The 20,342-nt window shown below is 35.0% G+C and overlaps 1 protein-coding gene across 11 annotated transcripts in view; it reads right to left on the bottom strand.

Annotated features, from left to right (window-relative positions):
- LOC134527971 (protein TFG-like) overlaps positions 1-16,249 on the bottom strand; it is a 35,350-nt gene extending 19,101 nt beyond the window's left edge. The window contains exons 1-5 of one of the 11 annotated variants that reach the window (XM_063361083.1): positions 16,213-16,235; positions 13,699-13,906; positions 10,375-10,471; positions 4,771-4,912; positions 2,320-2,565 (exon numbers count right to left, since the gene is read on the bottom strand). In XM_063361083.1, coding sequence (XP_063217153.1) covers positions 2,320-2,565; positions 4,771-4,912; positions 10,375-10,452 — 466 coding nt within the window. In that variant the 5' untranslated portion in view covers positions 10,453-10,471; positions 13,699-13,906; positions 16,213-16,235. Of the gene's footprint in view, positions 1-2,319; positions 2,566-4,770; positions 4,913-10,374; positions 10,472-13,698; positions 13,907-15,005; positions 16,050-16,101 lie in introns of those variants that run through there. The other 10 variants (XM_063361082.1, XM_063361081.1, XM_063361091.1 and 7 more) reach the window with 10 other exon arrangements.
- Between the last annotated feature and the right edge of the window lie 4,093 nt (positions 16,250-20,342).

The following is a 20,342-nucleotide window of genomic DNA, read 5'->3' on the forward strand; positions in this document are numbered from 1 at the left end:
TTCATCGTCGCTGTGTACCGCTTATAAAAATGTAACCAGTGCTACTCAGCATGACTCATGTTTGGTTATGTTGATTCCCGGATATAATGTGTGCACGTAGTCGAATATTGATATCGATAACTCACCGATTGCATGCAACGCACACGCTCTGTCTAGTGCTGAGTTAACTACATTTAATAGCCCACACTCTTTCGTGTTAAGTGTGTTCCACGTTGATAGTTACGCGCTAGTTCCGACTCACGTTCGGGTCACAGTCTTTGTTTTTCTATTTAAAGTTTAACAAAATGTTTTTGTAGCATTAATTATTAATTCAAATTGTTTGGCGTGCTTTTGTATACTCTACTTTGTAACATCCCAGATTACAGCCTTCCCCATGACAATCCAGTAATAATAATTTGTTGTCTTATTTCAGGTAAAGTTATCAAGTGATGTAAAATTTTTCCTTATACAGTAAAACCCCTTATTTGCACTTTTCAAGGAACCTCAAGGAAAAAGTGTAAATTGCGGGAAAGTGTAAATTGTGGGAAAGCACTTTTATTGGCAGTTAATGCTAAATTTTAGCTTAAAAAAATGTATCAGCATTTACTGGTGCTACAAGACAAACAATAGTTGTTTACAACACATTTAGGGCACTGCAAAAATATAATTTTCTTAAATATAAAAAACAATGCAACATAAAGCCTACATTAAATTTTTCAATAATTTTAATTTTATCTTCAATAGATAAAGTATTTCGTGGAACTTTATACCTATCCATCTTCAATCAAAATCTTGCCATAAATAATATTGTGAACGTAAAAAAACACGTGCTAACCAAAACGGACGTTGACTAATGTAAACAATGAAAGCCATCATAGATATGTACTGTACATAATGCAGCACTACTAAATATACGTACTGTGTATGAGCGCTTTCCGGTAGTATCGATAGCTCAGCGCTTCGGACTATGCTCTGCTACGAGAGTGCTCTATGACACCATAAATAAAACCGTTTGTGGTTCTGCTACGAAAGTTCTCTATGGCAGCAAAGATTAAAACGTTAGTAGAGGAGAGGCACCATAGAACTTGTCGATACATCAAAACGAAAGGTTACAGACAATAGGCGAACTACTTCAAACTTTTCACATCTATGACTAACGTGACGAGTATTTACATTTTTACCGTGTTTTGAAACGTACATTCCGGGTTTTTTGGTTACGTAGCGGTGTAATTTCAGGGAAAATGCAACACGAAAGTTAATGTACAATAAAACGGACCTACATAAAATGACGTTATTTGCGGGAAAACGTAAATAACGAGAACGTAAATACGAGGTTTTACTGTAGAAGTAATTTTGAACTGACCATGTCATGTATTGTAAACGTAATTCACCTGGTTTAATGTTTTTGGTTTTATAATGCATCAGTTTATTTTTAATTTCCCCCCCCCCCCCCCCCCCCCCCAGCTTCTTTGTGTGGGAAGGCGTGCCGACATAATTCTTCTTCGTTATTTCCACGACCGAGGCTTTGTTTCACACGCTGGGCATTTCAGTCACTGTCACAGGTGTGTGAGAGAAAGACAAAATTGCTGGGGGAACAGATTTCAGAATTTCGTGGAAGTTTCTGTTGCCATGCACTGTGATAGGCTGAGAATTACATCAGCGAGCCCAGGACACTACCTGCACAAAGGGCAGGGAGGCAGTATAGGTAGTCATTGTTCGAGCACCGGGCCGAGCAGGTTGTGGTCGGGAGATGGCTCTGTGTTTTATCTTTTCTGTATTTACATTTAATTTTTGTTTGTTCTGCGGTGCGGAAGAATGTGATATTTTGTTTTTACGTGAATAGAACAAAAGTTAATCCATCAAACATTGCATATGAATTACTTCGTGACCTGCTACCAACCTGTATGTTCACTCATCACCTAATTTTGAGCTAGCCGGAGGTGGTGAGATGTAACAACTTTTTAAATAAACGTACTTTCAACTAATAGGTTTTGTTTTTATTAATAACTTCACCCAACAAAAAAATGCTTTTTTTCCACATAAAAATCACACCCATACTTTTCAAACTTTATTTTAGTATACATGTACAACGATTATGCAATATAACTATGTACGTATTTTTTTTCTTTAAGTAACTTTATATTTAAGACTTTATTTTGAATTTGTGAATAAAATATTTTTTATATCTTTCTTTATATTGTTTTAAAATGTCATGTGGACACAAAAAAAATACATTATGCGGATCTCTAAAAAATTGGAGAATCCGTTCACTTAATATTTGGCCCGTCTCCCTGGAAATTGTGCCCGCCCCTGCACTCGGTGGCCGCACGCAACACTCACTCTTGACGTCGGGCGCAGTGGAGCTGCTCACTTCCGTGACCTTGGGCTCCAGGCCGTCCAGCAGGTGGTTGACCTGGTCGCGGATGCGCTGCAGCTCGCGCCGGATCCGGCCCACCTGGGCGGGCGTCGCCCCCAGGCCGCGCTGGGCGCCCTCCCCGCCCACCAGGATCTGCAGCTTCAGGATGCGGCTGTACTGCACCGCGAACGCCAGATCCGAGCTGTCGAAGATCGTGATCAGGTCCCCGTCTGCAAACATCCCAGACAGTACCCGGCTTGTAAAAGAATGCCCAGTCTTTCAAAAAACTATTGTTCCCACTGATGTGCTAATTTATGTTAAGATTAAATTTGTATATGTATATATATATGTGTTGAAAGCTTAGTTTGAAGCAAAAGCAAACATGCAGATGATTGATTATAGCTGTAAAAATAAATAAGCATAGGCTATGTGCAAGAACATATGTTTACAGTAATCCTTGTGAAAATTATTGTATCTTCAAACTTAAACAATAATCTCTATGTTTTTTTTAATTTACTTCTTAAAAACCTATTTCCCTCAATTCAAATACTATATTTTTAGACAAACATATTAATGCAATTTGTTTTAACGACAAACCATATGTAACAGTTTATTCATTTTCGAAAATAATTACAATAATGAACATAAATTGTATCCTTTACAGATACATAACTACTAGGGACAAGATTTATTGTTTTATTTTTAAATTTTTTAATCAGATCACATTGTGTTATGTTTATTATTTTTAATTTTTTCATATTGTCTTTATTGAACAAAAAAATGTATTACGTATTCAACAAAAGTGAAAGTAAAATTTATCTTAATATATATTTCACCAAAATAATTTTATTTTTATTGATCTCTGATGCACATTTACAGAAAAAAAATCAATAATAATAATAATAATAATAATAATGTGCCATCATTAAAGTAAAAAAAAATGTTACTAATCTAAGAGATACAAAATCAAACAATAAAATGATAAATTCTTTCCAGCAATTTAGATCACAAATTCCGGTATAAACTTCATGTCACATAAATTAATCCTAGTAAAAGATTTTTTTTTTTTTTTTTTTTTGTAATTTCATCTCAGTTATGTCAAATTGCTGATTTATGTTTTCAGTTAGATTTCTGTGTTAAATGGTGTATTAACTTGTCTCATGACACTTCCTATGGTGGGTACCGAAGGTGCGGTCTTGGGCCTTGGAGTAAACCCAAGGGGCCTGGTCGGGCAAGTCCCCCCCTACAGGGATAGACCGTGGCTTGGAGAGGGAAAGAGCATTGACTGATGCTAGGATTATGCGATAAAAGACGGTAATACTTATCAAAATTTTACAATACTGCTTTTAAATAAACACATTTAACTTAATTAATATAGCCTTCTCTTATCATGGGTAAAAGTGGAAAAAAAGACCAAAAGTATTTAAAAAAAAAGCCTAAAACAGACTTCTGGATTATGTATAACTGTCATGTAATTTTTTTTATTAGAATTAAGTACATATAAACAAAAAAATGTAAGTTGTTCAGGGGCCACCAATTGAAGAACTGCCCTTTAATAAGAGATTAAAGGTACTGAACTACTTTTCTAAATTGACTGCCAAATAAACCACATGCAGAGCAGTTGTGTTCCATTGTCACAAAGAAGTCATGAATATGCTATGCATTCCAAGATCCTTCCATTACGCCATGCAAATGTTTTTCAAAAAAGTAACTAATTGGTTGTCATAACTTTATTTGGACTAAAGACTTCCGTATCAATTAAACACTTACTGTACTTGCAATTACTAAGGTTTACATTTGTGCCTTATAAGGTCGGTGCATGACTAGCTCATGCTTCAGGTAATATGTAAATAATTCACGTGGTTGGCTGGAAGTAGAGTAAAGTGGCACTTACACAGATGCTCTCTCACGAAACTCTCGCCCCGTCACACTGGATGCACATATGTAAGGAGACAACAGTGGTTTGTTACGAGTTTTAACCCTGATTTTTCGCAAGTGGGAAACGCAGCCGATGATGTGATCCAGTACTATGTCTCTGGGTACTTCCCCCCAAAATTAACTCAGTCAATGCTCCATTTTCTTCTCATCACCTCTAATGACAGCACTGTCTATAAGAAGTTAAGCTGAATAATTCACTGAATGGACAGGATGTCCTCACAAATTTGTAAAAATATTTCCCTGACTTACCATGAGTCAAATTACAAATTTCCTTTTTTTTTTTTTTTTAATAATTTTCTATTATGCCTCCACTATCCGCATAACTGACCTAGTTCAAAAATAACCTAGCATAAATCTTCCAGGATTTCAAGTAAATCCTCTGACTTACCAGAATGTGGGCACCCTGATGGATTTTGTCATAGAACTCGGCCATAACTACATCCAGTGAAATGAGAGAAAACTGGCCTTGGACTGACTGACAAGAACCACAAACATACCTTCATCTTTATATTTGATTGTGATCTCATCGGAGCTGCTGAGCTTGCCTCGGTAAACCCTCTGCATCATGAGCACCAGCTCGTCGTAGGTAATGGCTTCATTGTGTATCGGTATTCGCCGCACGTCATCTCCTAGCTGTACCTGTTCGAAAGGAAGTCAGGATCATTGTACATCCTGCAATACTGATACATTAATTGAACTTGGATATTTTCCATTACCTTACTTGAGTCAACAAAAATATATTTTAACCGAGTTCATGTTAGGCAATTGAAAACATCAATTAAATTCATGTAGCAGTAATACATTACCAATGATATCAAAAATTAAAATTTTGGATAGGCTGGTTGAATACTCAAAACCTTGAATACCACTGTCTCTAGTATTTGAAAAATTTGAGAATCGAAGAAAAAGATTCAAAGAAAAATATTGGAAAAAAAATTTTACATTGACAACCTTGTTCACTAGTTTTTCATTATACCTATACTATAACTGTTGCCCAAATTTTGTATGTAATTATGACTGAATACAATTATAATTGTATTGATTCAGGTAACTTAGTGAAAGAAATTTTTAAAACATAGAAACATAAAAAAGAAACATGTTATTAACATAGCAAATGTATTTCTTAGCAACTTAAATTTATTTTTGATCCTCAAGACCTAAGATTCAATTTGAGGGTTAGGATTGAGGTAACCTTTGTAATTTTTAATTTCATATTAGGATTCTAAAAAATTGTAATTTGACCCATCATTAATTAAAATCCAAATAATCCCATCCTGAGTTTCTAAGAGTGAGAAACAGTTGTTCTTATAAGCTACAAACACCTACAAAAATGGGGTCAATTCTATTATGCGATACCGGAATGTAGGAGAAATGTAAGACGTCCTATATGTAGCGAAATGAGATTGAAACAAGTAGGATTCCATGTGTTGGTAGTATTGGAGGTGGCAAAGATGATGTGTGGTTGTTTGTGTAATGGAATTTAAAGACAGTGTCATTTGTAAAGTTTGGATTATTATGAATGAAATGGTAAGCAAGTAAGGAAAGGTGGCAACATATAGCTGGAAAAAAGGGAGGGTAGATGAATGAAGAAAAGGAGAAGGTGATAGGAGAATAAAAAGAAGGAAAGGTAAGTGTTGTAAATGATTTTGATGTAAGAAGGGTGAGGGTGGGGTTGTTAATCATGATGGAAGTATATAAATGAAAGGTAAGTGAGGAAGTTTCAAAATGGAACAGCCGGGGACGAGTGTAGTGACTACTACTACTACTACTACTACTACCACTAGTGGTAGTAGTAGTAGTAGTAGTAGTAGTAGTAGTAGTAGTAGTAGTAGTAGTAGTGGCGGTGGCGGTGGTGGTGGTGGTGGTGGTGGTGGTGGTGGTGGCGGTAGTAATGAAGAAGTAATGAGTAAAAGTAAGACAGGGATAGTAGTTAATTCTGTTTTTCTGTTGGGTGTATTGGCAACTGTCGAAGAAGCTGTTGATTATGCAAATGATTTGGGTTTATTGTCGAATACATTTATGTGTGGTAAATGTGGGAATGAAATGAACCTGGTTACTGTATCAGAAAGCCGAACCAAAGATAGGAAGATGTGGCGATGCAGAAGAGACAATTCATGGAGAAGAATAATGAAGAGTTCATGGTTTGAGAAATCTAGAATGAGTATAAGAGATGTGTTGCTACTGACTTATATGTGGATGTGGAAAATATCTGTGTCAGTAGCAATGCACGAGGTGGGAGTGGCAGCTGTCACAGTGGTGGATTGGTTGAATTTTTGTAGAGAGGTATGCCGAAAGTGGGTAGAAAGGCGGGAAAAGATTGGTGGAGAGTGGATGGTTGTAAAAGTGGATGAGAGCTGTTTTGGGAAGAGGAAATATCACAGAGGGAAAAAAATCAAGGGAGAATGGGTATCTGGTGGAGTAGAGTAAGGAAAAGAAAAAATTGGAATAATATTGAAGGTAGTTCGAAAGAGTAACAAACATTATTTAGGCTAATAAAAGACAATATGAAGAAAGGTACATTAATATATTCAAAAACATGAAAGGGATATGATGGATTAGAAAAGGCAGGGTTCGAACATTTTACAGTAAATCATAGGCTGCAATTTAAAGATTACGAAAGTGATTGCTGCATAAATACAATTGAGGATTTTTGGAGTGCCATAAAGCATAGCATTGGGAAAGGAAAAAGAACTGGATCTTTGCAAAACCATTTGGATGAATATGTGTGGAGGTATGGTTGTAGTGGAGGAGAGTGCATATATAGTTTTTAAAAGAAGTTAGCAAGTTGTATGTGCCGAAAATAAGAGTTTAAGATACGAGAGGAAACATGATTGTATTGAAAGGGATTAGAAAAGAATAAATATTTTGTATACAAAGAAATAGAATAATAATTAATTTAATGAACAAAGGTTTTTTTTTTACATTGAAAGCTTAGATAACCAAATATTCGGATATTATAGTTAATGAATAGTTATAGATAGGTTTAGTATGCTAAAGAAAATTGTGAAGGTAAAATAAAAATTGTTGTTGGTAGTAAAAAAAAACATTAAGATATAAAAAAATTTTTTAAGAAGAAGTGAATGTATATGCAAATTATATTATTAGATGTTATGTTGGCAACAGTGAAAAAGTATACTGTAAAATGGGGGGGGGGGGGGGGGGGGGGGGGGGAAATGAAAAAAACAGAATTTTGCAATTAAATAGGTTTTTGTATGAGGAGTAGTGAATTAGTAAGAATTGCTCATCTTTATTAAGTGAATAAATAAGTAGAATAGAAGTAATAAGAAAGGTATTGGATATGTGTTGTGGTGAGTATAATAGTGAAATGAGAAAATGAAGGAAGTGTTTATTTAATCATAATTAATGTAACGGCTTACTGTGCAGAAGGCATTTGTGAGTTTAAGTGAAACGTATGTTCCGTGTTTAAAGATATATAGGCGTAATCAAAAATGTCTTAATAATAATTGGCTAGAAGGTAAATATAAATAGGTAAGGAATATCGCAACAAAGTAAAGAAGAGTGAGTGGTTTAAAATGAAATACTAATGTTTTGAGTTGCAGACCTGCCAACATTCAAATTTAAAAAATCATGAGGTCCTCGATAAAAATTTCCAGGCCCATAAATACAGGTGAGATATAAAAAACAACAAATGAGAATCTTTAAATTTAAGTGACATACCTGTGCATATGTTACATGGTCTCTGCTTCAAAATTTATTTCAACAAATTATAGGTTGCAGATTTAATTTAGTTGAACATAATTTAGCGCTGTCGTGTAGTGATCATGCAGGGCCGCAACTAAAAAATATGTAAAATAACATTCTGCTCGTGTAACACTATTATCACTGTTCAAAGCAAAATTAATTTTTTTATTGGAAGCAATACACTTCACGTGTTAGTTGTGTTTTTTGTAGCGACATGTTTCACAATGTCTCCTCTTCCACTATGCGAGATAGAAAAATCAGCACGGCACACGCTACAAAACACAAAATTGCTTCCTTTACGTGACTCCAGTATTGATGGAAACTCGTTACTGTAAGCTTTCGTAAAACTTGTTTTGTAACTTTAACAAACAAAATCTTGGGGCCTCAAAAAATCGTGAGGAAACACTATTTTGGCGTGAGGGCGTGAGATGGACCTTGAAATCGTGAGCCTCACACCAAAATCGTGAGAGTTGGCAGGTCTGGAGTTGTAATATTATGTCATTCATTTGATGGGTTGGTTGAGAGTTGAGTTATGTGTGTTAAATGGGTAAATATTGGATGGCGGGGGTTTGCGTAGAAAAAAAAAACAGAAAAAGTTTTTTTATTAAACGATGACGTGGCTTAATTTATGTAAAAAAAAATATGGTTTTTTAGTTGTTATGCATTTGTGAGGAAAAAAATCATAGATAACATTATAATACTGTGTGAATTCACGGAGTTGCAAATAATGCCTATGTATTTAATTTCGTGAAAATTTGTTCCTTCAAAAAAATATTGTATGGTATCGTGAAGTAGAATACAGTTTCACCCGGTGTATTCTATTTTACGGTACTGGAATTAATTAATAGAAAATGAGACATTATGAATATTATTTTCTGGGTATCGTGAAGTAGAATATAGTCCTACCCAGTCTATTCTATTATGCGATACCAGTGATAATAATTTTGAAAATGATACGTTTCAAAATAATATTTTCTGGGTATTGTAAAGTAGAATAAAGTCTCACCCAGTCTATTCTAGTTTCTGATACAAGTATTTAAATTTTTGAAAATGAGCTTTTTCAAAATAAAATTAAATCGGTACCGTATAGTAGACTACAGTCCTACCTGTACTATTATATTTTACAATACCAGTATTATATTTCTCATAATTTATGGGATTTACCGGAACATTGATGTTTGAAAATAATAAAGTATTGAAATAAATAGAACAAGGTTGTATATTTCACGATACCACGTAAAAATTTAACGTCTGCAAGTTATAATTCTACGAAAATGAAATATCGGTATCATAAAATAGAATAGGGCGAGGAGGATCATATTCTAGTTTACGATACCGGAAAATTAAATTAATATAAAAAGGACATGCGTGAAAATGTGTGTGTTTACAGTTCACCAATCAAAACCCCCATATTTCCGCACTTGTTCCGAAAGAAAGTAAGGAGGTGGCAATGACATATGCGACGCCATCTCAGTGGCATCATTAGGATTTTTATGGTATCGGAAAATCAAATAATCCCAAAAAATCAGACTACCTGTGTTTAAGCACAATAAATAATGCCAAATTTTTATACAGATTTTCTTAAGGGTGGGATTATTATAACTTCAAATAACAAGTTTAAGATCAAAAGTAAACTACCTATTTGCATGTACGTTACTGCAATCAATTAGCAAGGTGCAATAACAAACTTTAAGCTAGCATTTAAAACTTACTGAAAAAAGACCAAAAATAGCTGAGGATTTTGAATTTGAAAACACTTCATGTTACAACAATATTTGCACTACCTACAATTCAACTGTAAAATATGATGCTAATTTAATTTAGGTAAATGATAAATTAATTTTAATTATGATTTTTTTCCCCTTTTTTTTACATTGAATAAATAGCAACTTCAAGAGACCAGCAAACTATTTCAGATTATCAACTATTTATAAATACCGAAGTTTCAATTAGACAAATACTACAACCTAACTTTCACACATATCATGACTCCCAAAGATAAATTTGACTGAATCTAATAGTAAAGGTTTAAATGGATCACACTAAAGTAGTGAAGTGAACAGACAACTGAACAAGAATTCAATGTGAAACCCATATTGAATGTTTTTTGACTATACAAAAACAATGTTAACCTTAACCACTTTTATTCCTACGAAAGACATGCATATACACAATTAAAAAAAAAAAAAATTCAAAACTGGTATTATGTAATTATTTAAGATGGAGAATTATTATCAGCTTCTGAAGTGTATGTCACCAAGAAGGCGGTGAACCTAATGAATTGAGTATCCCTTTGGCAATAAATGAGATTATGTATTTCAAACAATTGTGAAAGAGCTACCTCTAAAACATAAAGGCTTATTGATTACAATGAAAATAACACACAAATTTCTTCCAACCTTTATAATTAACTTTCCACTGAGGTCGAGTTGAGGGTATGACTGGTCTTGCCCAGACCTCGCATAGGAGTTGTTCATCCTGACAGTCTAAAATCACCTGCATGAAAAAAAAATAATCATAGTACAGGACATGTATGAGATCATGGAAAAAGCAAGAATGAGACAGTTTGGCCATGTGCAGAGAATGGGAAAAGAGAGAATGCCTAGCAAAATGATGGAGTTGAAGTACACAGGAAGAAGACACCAAGGAAGTGCCAAGGAAGAGGTGGGAAGAGCAGATAGTTAAAGGAGTGCAGAAGAGAAGAATAAAATAGAGTGAAAGAAGAGGAATGGTGAATAACAGAGGAAGGAATTTTACTTTACTGACCCGGCCGTGGGCTGGAAGTTGATGAAGAATTAGACTACAGTGAAACCTCATTAATAAAGACCCAGTTAATATAAAACTCTCATTAATACAAAGTGTTTTCGCAGTCCCTAGAAATTACATAGGTGTTATAGTGCTAGTTAATTTTTTTGATACAGAAGTATAGTTTTTATGTTATACAAAGTTGTTTATGTTCCAGGGGTAAAAAATTATATGAAGTAAAGGATGGTTTATACGAATAAACCAGAATAATGTAAATAATAATTCACTGTATAATTGGGGAGGGGGGAGGGGGGAAGCTTAGCAATTTCATTCTTCTAAAATGATGGTAGTAAGTCTTTTTTCAGGTAAGTAGGCCTATGTATTTCTAAACCTTTACTTTATTCTTCTCTCATAAATACTTTTAAGTATAATCCAGTAGAAAATTATTTTTGAGCCACAGGTATTTAATTGTTTGCAAGTTTTAGCATTATTTGAATTTTAGAAATTATTTAAAAATCATTATTAAATCTTTTAATAGTTTGGTTAATACAAACCTTGTTATTGCAAAGTGACAAAATTATGGTCCCTTCAAGTTTGCATTACTGAGGTTTGACTGTAGTACTATGGACAGCCCACGATAAATTAAAGACACCATCAAAACTTAACTAAGAACTTTATTTCAATAACAGATACTAAGATAAAAATAGGTTTTACCATGTTTAAAAGTGAAAAATAACAAAAACTTTAAAGTCTGTTCAACTTAGTAAAATCCAGATTTATAGTTTTATAGTAAGTACCCAGAAATGCTGGTAACACCAAGCATGACACATTTTATACTTTAATTTTAAGGTTTCAAGCTGCAGTTAATTTTAATGCCTGCAATATAGGTGTTATTACTTAAATTGACAGTATTTACTCTCAATCAAACTGACCCATGCACTCTCCTCTCAAAATATTAAACTTCACTGCCCTCATGAGATTCACACCTTAATTACTTTTGCAATGACAGGCGAGCAAACATGACATTGGACAATCCAACAGTTAACAACACAGGGGCATATGTGGCTGATATCCGCAGCTTTCTATTGGCCGCAGGACGTACTATGGAGTTCAGAGGCTATCCGAAACCAGTAACGTAAACATTCTAAAAATTATATTTTTTAGTGCTGCTAATGTTTCTTCATATTTTTATAGCTATGGTGTATTATATAGATCCTAGCTTTTTTTCACATTTAATATCATTTTCTAAAAAATAAGGTATAAAAGACAGCATTAAAGGTGGCCTATGCTATTTAAAATCAAAATTTAAAATACACTTGCGGAAAATGAAATTCCAAGACCAAGAAGACATTAGTTTAGAGGAATGCAATTTAGGCTAAGGAATTATCTTGGCAACATAGGTATTTATTTGATTACAGTTTCCAGGTCACAGGTTAAAGTATGCCTCAGAAGACATGTGACATGGCGAACATTAATAACTGCTGCAGTCACCAAAATTTTGGATGCAAGCAAGTAAAAGTACATGCATTGTTTTAATACAATTTCTTTGGCCATACACCTTCGTAGTTTTGCACTGTTTGCCACGGAAAAAAATTTAAGAATACAAAAAAAAAAAGAAAGAAAGAAAGAAACCCTGGACAGCACAACAATCAGATATGGATCCATCGATGAAACTAAACAGGTATTATGTATGGACAAGCAACGGTAACAGCATCGACGAACTCGGTAAGTTTCCTATAACATCAGTCTGTTTGTGCCTGATGACAGGAACAGATGCCAGTTCCCGAAACATCACAACTGTTCTGACATAGGAAGCCTAATGTGTTCGTCGGTGTTGGTGTTGTCCATAATACCTGTTTAGTTTCATCGTTTGATCCATCTGTTTGCTGTGTTGTCCAGGTTTTTTTTTTTTTTTTAATTATAATTTGGCCCATTGACGACAAATGCAAAACTGCAATGGCATATCTCTAAAGAATTGTACTAAAACAAATTCCCCATTGCATGAATCATTTAAAGAATACATGCATTGTGTCATGCACGTGTCATATGTCATTTTGTGGGATGGAGTTCCTTGCTTGTTGCACTTGGTCAGTCAAGTCAGCAACAGTTAATGGTGGTATCGGATGGCACTGTATTTGTCATCCCATCATGTCCTATTTGTGCTAAATGGGCGAAAGGTCGGGGGATCTTGCAGGCCAAGGTAACTGGTTGACACTGTAATACACGCTGGGTGACAGCAGAGATATTAGGACAGGGTTGGAAAAAAAAAAACAGTTTTTTTTTTAAAAACTAATAATCTGTTTTCTTTTTGTTTTTTTGTTTTTTAATTCAAACCAGGTTTTCTATTACATTATTTTGGTTCTCACCATGATCAAATGAAAGCCATACATCTTGCTTTCATTGAACCAGAATAGATCTAACATGGAAGTAGGTACTGAAGTTCAGCAAATCTGCACATCTGACTGGGACTTAACCACAGAATGGGTATTTCCCCATAGGAGGATTCTCCAAATAATGGGTATTTCCCCATAGGAGGATTCTCCAAAGAATGGGTGTTTCCCACAGAATGGGGATTTACAGTACAGTTGGGGATTTCCCACAGAATAGAAATTAACTATTTAATATATTTTTTTTAATTTTACACGAATATTTAGTGGGTATGATTTACAATTTATGCAGATAATTTAAATGATAAGATCTTGATTAGTATATAATTTTTTTGTCCCTGTAAATAACAAGATACATTAATGAGCAAACTTTGGTTGTTATTAAAGCGGAATTAGACTTTTCATTAAAAAAATTATATTTAAAGATATCATTTAAAAAAAGAATTTTTTTATAAAAATCACATGGTTGAAACCATATTTCAAAATATTATGGTTTAAATCAGCCAACCCGGTATGAGGATAAGCGTTATTCTGTTGGAAAACAACCTCTTGAATGTTTCAAATTAATGGCAGCACAACTGGTTTAATCACCAGAGTTTGACGTACGAAGTTGTGTCAAGGTTCTTGGCATAATAACAAGAGCGATCCTGCTGTCAAAGGAAATCGTTTCCCAGACCATACTCCTACTGTAGGTCCAGTGTGTCGACGCCGCAGACCCCGCTTGGTTCCAAGCGCTCATCTGACCTCCTCCTCACCAACCTACTGCCATCGCTGGCACCAAGACAGACACGGCTCTCATCTGAGAACACAACAGATCTCCACTCTACTCTCCGATGAGCTCTAGCTTCACACCACACAAGTCACCGGTGAGGTGATTCAGAGTTAGTGGCATGAACGCTAACAGATGTCTGGCTCGGAGCTGTCCCTCATGTAATCAATTTGATACAGTTCGCTGTATCACTCTAGTGCCTATTGAAGCTCTAATGGTTACTGCAGATGCAGTACAATCCACCACAGCCATGCAGTGAATACGGTGGCCTTCCCTCACTGTAGTGACCATTGTACGGCCAAACCCCGATTTTCTTGAGAGAGTGCCTTCTTGTGACCATTGTTGCCAATGCCAATGCACTATACATACATGCCTGCCAAGTCTTCCTGCAATTTAAGATGTAACTATCCTGACCCAACCAACTGTTCACATGAATTCACATTATTTATGTAGCTATACTAACCCAACCAACCATCCACATTGTTTTCAAGTATTTTTAAGGTAGCTAACCACACGTTAGCATAATTTAACTAGTTCTCCAAATCATATACACACATAGGCCTTCACTGGAAAGAAAAAAATGGCAGGCTGCCACATCAATGTACAGGTATTGTAATGTAATATATTAACTGTGATTTCTCAGAAACCAGTACAAATATAGAAAGGCTGTTTTCAGGGAAAATGTAGGAATGAGTCGTGTCCAAAAAAAGTATTTTCGAAATTATATTATTTCAAGGAAAAGCCGCACTGTAAGAAAATTACGCAATAAAACTACATACAATATCATAATTAACATTTCATAAATGATTAGGAAATAAATTAGGAAAAAAAAACAGTAAGCATTATGTACCACAGGACCAATGTATTCATGACGGATGACGGACGCGACGAGTCATTGTAAGCCCGCTTAATTCTGCCATATCTAACGAAATGATAGAAATTTCGCAATACTGTTTTACATAGTGATTAGGAAGAACGAAAGGATATAAAAAAAAGTATTTTTAAATTTTTGTTTGCCTTTGTTTCGATGCGCCCTTTGCTCAATATTTGCCAGAACTTTTACTGCTTTTCTCAAATACACTGCTTTCATATATAATTACTTAGAATTATGATGGATAACAAAACGTACAAATATAATCGCTTCCATGATCTATTACTTGCGTTTACAAATATGTGTTACAGCAAACCAGGTCTTAAAAATAAAATCTTTAGAACAGGGTACAAGAATGAATGGCTAAATTCTTTCGACTAAAGCTACGGCCACACAGAGCGCTATGCTCGCTATGTTCGCGATGTTCGCTACGCGATCACAATATAGCCAGCTGCATCACAGGTGCCACTGGCCACACAAAACTGTGTTCGCTATGTGTGCTATGTTGGCGACGTCGCCAGGTGTTTGGTTCTTAGCTATTTTTCTAAAACGTCGCTGACTTCGCGCATGCGCAGATAAACAAAAACATCTGTTTTCGCGCGGAATTTTGCTGTAGGTACCCACTTCAGTGTTTACATTATTAGTATAATGTCAACGGAAAATTTTATTGAAGAAGTAAGAAAATATTCAAGTTTATGGAACAAATCAATATAAGATTATAGAAAGCAGGACATGCGTGATAATGCCTGGGATTTGATTTACAAAGAGGTTAATAAACCAGGTTAGGTGTAATTGCAATTCATTAATTATTCAGTTAATGATCAAATTAAATTTCTGCTCCAATGCTTTTCCTGTAATTTAAATTCTTCTTATCAATTTTATTCTTTATTAGCAATAATATGCTATCAAACTGAGTTGTTTTTATTCTAAAGTATTCAATAAATTTGGCCTCGTCCGCACGCAACTGCTTCATTAAATGATGAAATTCACCAAATTCATTTCTTTTGAGATTCACTTCACGAACCCATTTTTTTTTTCGTTTGCATACTGTGAGAGCCAACAGAATATCATCCTCGTCGGAATCCTCACTCGAATCCCACGGCATGCGCCTCGCCGACATCGCAAACTACACTATTCTGTGTGGCCACCTCGCGCAGCAAATATAGCGGACATAGCGAACATCGCGAACATAGCGAACATAGCGTAGCTTTCTGTGTGGCCGAAGCTTAACTCCTGAAGACTGATGACATTTAATAACATGGTCACCAATTACAAATACAAAACACTGCAAGTACATTAGCGTAAGATTGAATAAAACAATAACCAACTAAATACCTATATAGTAACAACTTACTAGAGAAAACACTACGTGAATGCGTTACGATTACAAAAAATATTAATTTAATAATTTTACGCAGATTTGCCAAAGACATACATTTGTTTATACATCGTCACGAAAACTTACGTAGGCGGGTAGGCCACGACTAGAAACATAATTGAAAGAATAATTTATCCATAGAGTAAATAAGGGTATTTTACACGGAACCTTGCCAATGTCGAATGATAGCTACTTATTAACATAAAATTAGTATTGGTTTCAATAGTTTTTAAATTAAAACGTCAAACATGATTTAATATTTCATTTACCTTCGTTTAAGCAAAAAACACTATTATAAATATGTAACTATTATCAATTAATTTAATACTAAACAAAAATTACAGAGAAGTTGCATTTAGTCACTTACTAAAATTATCGTAGAATAGCTGTTCTTGGAATTACAAGTAAGTTTATTCTTTTTTACCATAACTTTATGTATACATTTATGTGGTTTGCCCACAAGCATTCAGGTTTTGACACTTTGCTGAACGTTTTATTTATTTGATTCACAAAAATGTATTTTCTTTTAACACTTTTGAGAGCAACATATGACCTATACAGCCCACTTCTATAACTATCACCTCACAATATAAACTGAATGTACTAATATTTTTGTAATTTCAATCTATTTATTATTTAACATTAACTTATCTGTGAATATTTATTATTTACATTTTTTTTTTTTAATATTTTACCATTTGACACTGACTGTTAGTACTCCCGCTACTCGCCCAGGCCAATATACGTTATTGGCGCCTCAGCCAGTACATGAAAAAAACCATGCCTGTGTGTGCAGTGCGACGAAGAAAGTGTAATGTGTCAAACGGCCCGCGAGCTAAACATGTCGATAGTCGCCTGCGTGACTATCAGCTGATAATCATGAATAACTTCGCCAAGAGTAGGTCTGTATTCTTCCATCAAACCCACAGGTACTGAATGTAATATCCTAATGTTTAAAATATATTTAATAATTATTTAATACCGATTAAATAATGAATTCACTAATTTAATGCTTATTCACTGTGTATTTACATCTAACTCTTGGCCTGATTTTCTTCCCGCAATTTATGCACATTGTGCGCGAAAGTGACCCCAGGCAGAACTCGCTTTCTGGTGGACACAGCAATCGTCCTTCACCCAGCGACGAGACCAGATTCTTCACATTGGAGCCTCTCGCCAAACCGCAATAGTGTTCTTTCAACAATCACTTGGGCACGATGTGCTCGCACCTGTGGGAACATCACTACCTTCACTCACAAGCCATCACCACCGTAAGCATATCAACCACAACAAATAGCTCTGCGGCCACAAGCATCAATTACAATATTGTGTCTGTAGCTTACATAGTCCTATTGTTTATTCAAGAGCTCACTTTACAGTGAGCTGCCTAACAACCACATGGGATCGGTGTTTATGGGTCCTTCTGCCCTTGTCGTTGAAAAAGGTGGATATCCTATAGTTTGCCGATCGTATACTGTGTTGTTTGTTATTATTATTAGTTTCATTTGTAATATATATGTCATTATGGGTAGCATTCTATCAGGCATTTTCCTTCGTGTTGAGTGTTTTCATATGATAATATCCAGTAAACTTTCCGTGTTTGTTTGTACCACACCTGTCATATGGTTTCGTGGACTCTGCTTGCATCCAGGGCCAGCGCATCCATATAGGCGAACTAGGCAACCGCCTAGGGCGCCAAGTAGCTGGGGGCTGCGCAGCACGACACATAACAGCTGATATAATATGTTTAACGATTATTGAAACTAGATAAAAATGGATTTTTGTAACAGTTTGGAATGTTTATATTGATATAAGTAATTATTTAAAGTCCACGGTGACCTGTTTATGATTTTTAATAAGTAAAAAAGTAAAAAAAAAAAATACAAGCCTGCTTACATTTGATTCTTGACAAAATCTTAGGCTTACGTGCTGTATTTTGAGGCAAGGAAAAATTTTTTTGAGGTGTCCGGCGAGGGGGGAGGGGGGGGGGGAAGCATTTAGGTTTATCGCCTAGGGCGCCAATTTACCTTGCACCGGCCCTGCTTGCATCAACTGCCCCCAGGAGAGAAAGCTGGTAAACCATTTGTAATTCGAGTTGCCATGAATAAGCGGAATGCGGTGCACCAGGACAAGTCCCAGGCTCCAGATCGGCCAGGCAAAAATGTGGACACTATAATGTAAAGTGAGTTTCCTATATTTAATCCTATGTCATACCAGTAACTTAATCGACGAGAATATGTAAAATCAATGAGACAATTATCTATGTAATCAGTGAAAGAATCTAATAAGGTGGAATATTTCAATTTTTGTTCTGTGATGATGTTTAATTAATATAATATAAATTTGTTTTAAATGATTTCGGGTCGGCCCTTCTTTTTGTTGCTTGCTAAGATCTTTATTGTGATATCGAAACAATGCTAAAACAAAACCTACTCATAATAAACTAGGGAAACCTATAGACCAAGCTACTTATGTAGTGTATTTATTTATCATATACCTTATTCTATTTAACGATCCACTAGCTCCCAAGTTGCTTGTGTGCAGGGAGTTCCAAATTGTCTTGTTCTCCACCTCGTGTTACCTCTGGTCAATAACTTCATTTTTCTTAATATTTTGCCCAGCAGTTTCCTAGGCCTTTTTTTTTATCCAATTTAAAATAATTTAATTTTGAGGCACAAGGGGCATTACAATTGGTAGCAGAGTGTGGTTTAGATCCACGGACCTCTGCGTTATGGGCCCAGCACGCTTCCATTGGACGACCTATGTTCAAACCCCTTCTCAGGCAGTGTGAACTTTTGTGCCCGCCATGGAAGATCCGACAGGGAAATTATAATTAAATTAAAATTAGTTTTTTTAGGATATAATATATCATTTTAAGATTTTACTTATAGTTGTTTTTATTAAATTTGAGTGCAAGAATTATGATTAATTAAAATTATATAATAACTACAATATTATATCAGTCATGTTCTTATAATTTAATTTTTTTTACATTATCCATTTTTCATCCAAATTCGTTGATCTTTCGGGTTTCGAACCCGAACCAACAAAGGGGTGAAATTCCCTGGTAGGCATCATTGCTTCAGCCTGCTGGTCTGATCAACCGTCAGAGATTGAACATATTGAGCCTATGTGAGTTAATAAATGTAGGTATCCGGGAACGAGGTGTACTTCGCTTTTAAGCAAGTATTAAATTCATTCATTTCGTCTGATCCATCGTCAGATTGTGCAGAGCTATGACTCAATGCCTTCGACTTCTTATGGACCGAGAAACATGTACAGGGGTTACAATCCCAAATTTAGTTTCTAAGTTACGGGTTACCATACCCATTTGCAGGGGTTACAATCCACATTCGTCACTGAGTGCTCAAGGACGCATTTCCCTTGTTTCGGCCTCAGTACTTTTTGGCCTCCCTCATAGCGCCCATTTTGTGTTCATACACGATATCCAACAGCTGAGATCAACGGGATGAATTTCATTTCATTAATATAGCAACGAAATAATAATAATAAATAGTTGTGAGCATACAGGTACTTTAAATTTAAGCTTTGAAATTAATAATTTTTGTTTATTAAATTATTTTAAGGATTTATTTTAAATTATTAAAACGGAGTTTTAAATGGACCCATTTAATTATAAACGTTGTTTTAGACATATAAGGTGTTACAGTCAAAGGTCATGGAATTAATTCTGTGTTTATTGTAAGTAGTAGGATACAGGCGAACCTGGTAACTCGCCTCACTAACGAGTATAAGTGGTGCATTTTTTTCCCTCTATGCTCCGCATTCAAGCGGGGGAGTATGTGCTGGAAATTAGGCACTTCGTCATGTTTTTTTTTAAATTTGTTATTATAATTTTAAATTATTTTTGTAAATTTTATTTTTCTTATAAACTGGGGCCTATTCCACCAATAAACTTTGCAACTTTTCAATTTGCACTTTACACTTTGCATATAACTGAAAAGTGCAAAGTAAATTTGTTCCACCAAAATTTTTAACCTCTTCGCATTCCTTCAGCCAGTCTGCAAAGTCTTTGCATTATTTTATTCATTGTTTACATTACTGTTGCCTAGTTTGTAGGTTACAGAGTGCATGATGAGTAAGAAAATATAAGTTGTGCATAAAAAATTAGCAGTATTAGAACTTATAAAAGGAAAAAATATATATATTATTTGCAAGTTTCTCGAGTAGGTACAGTAACACAGAAACAAAAGGAG

The sequence above is a fragment of the Bacillus rossius genome, chromosome 1 (assembly GCF_032445375.1).
Source record: "Bacillus rossius redtenbacheri isolate Brsri chromosome 1, Brsri_v3, whole genome shotgun sequence".
In the NCBI taxonomy this organism is placed as follows: Eukaryota; Metazoa; Arthropoda; class Insecta; order Phasmatodea; family Bacillidae; genus Bacillus; species Bacillus rossius.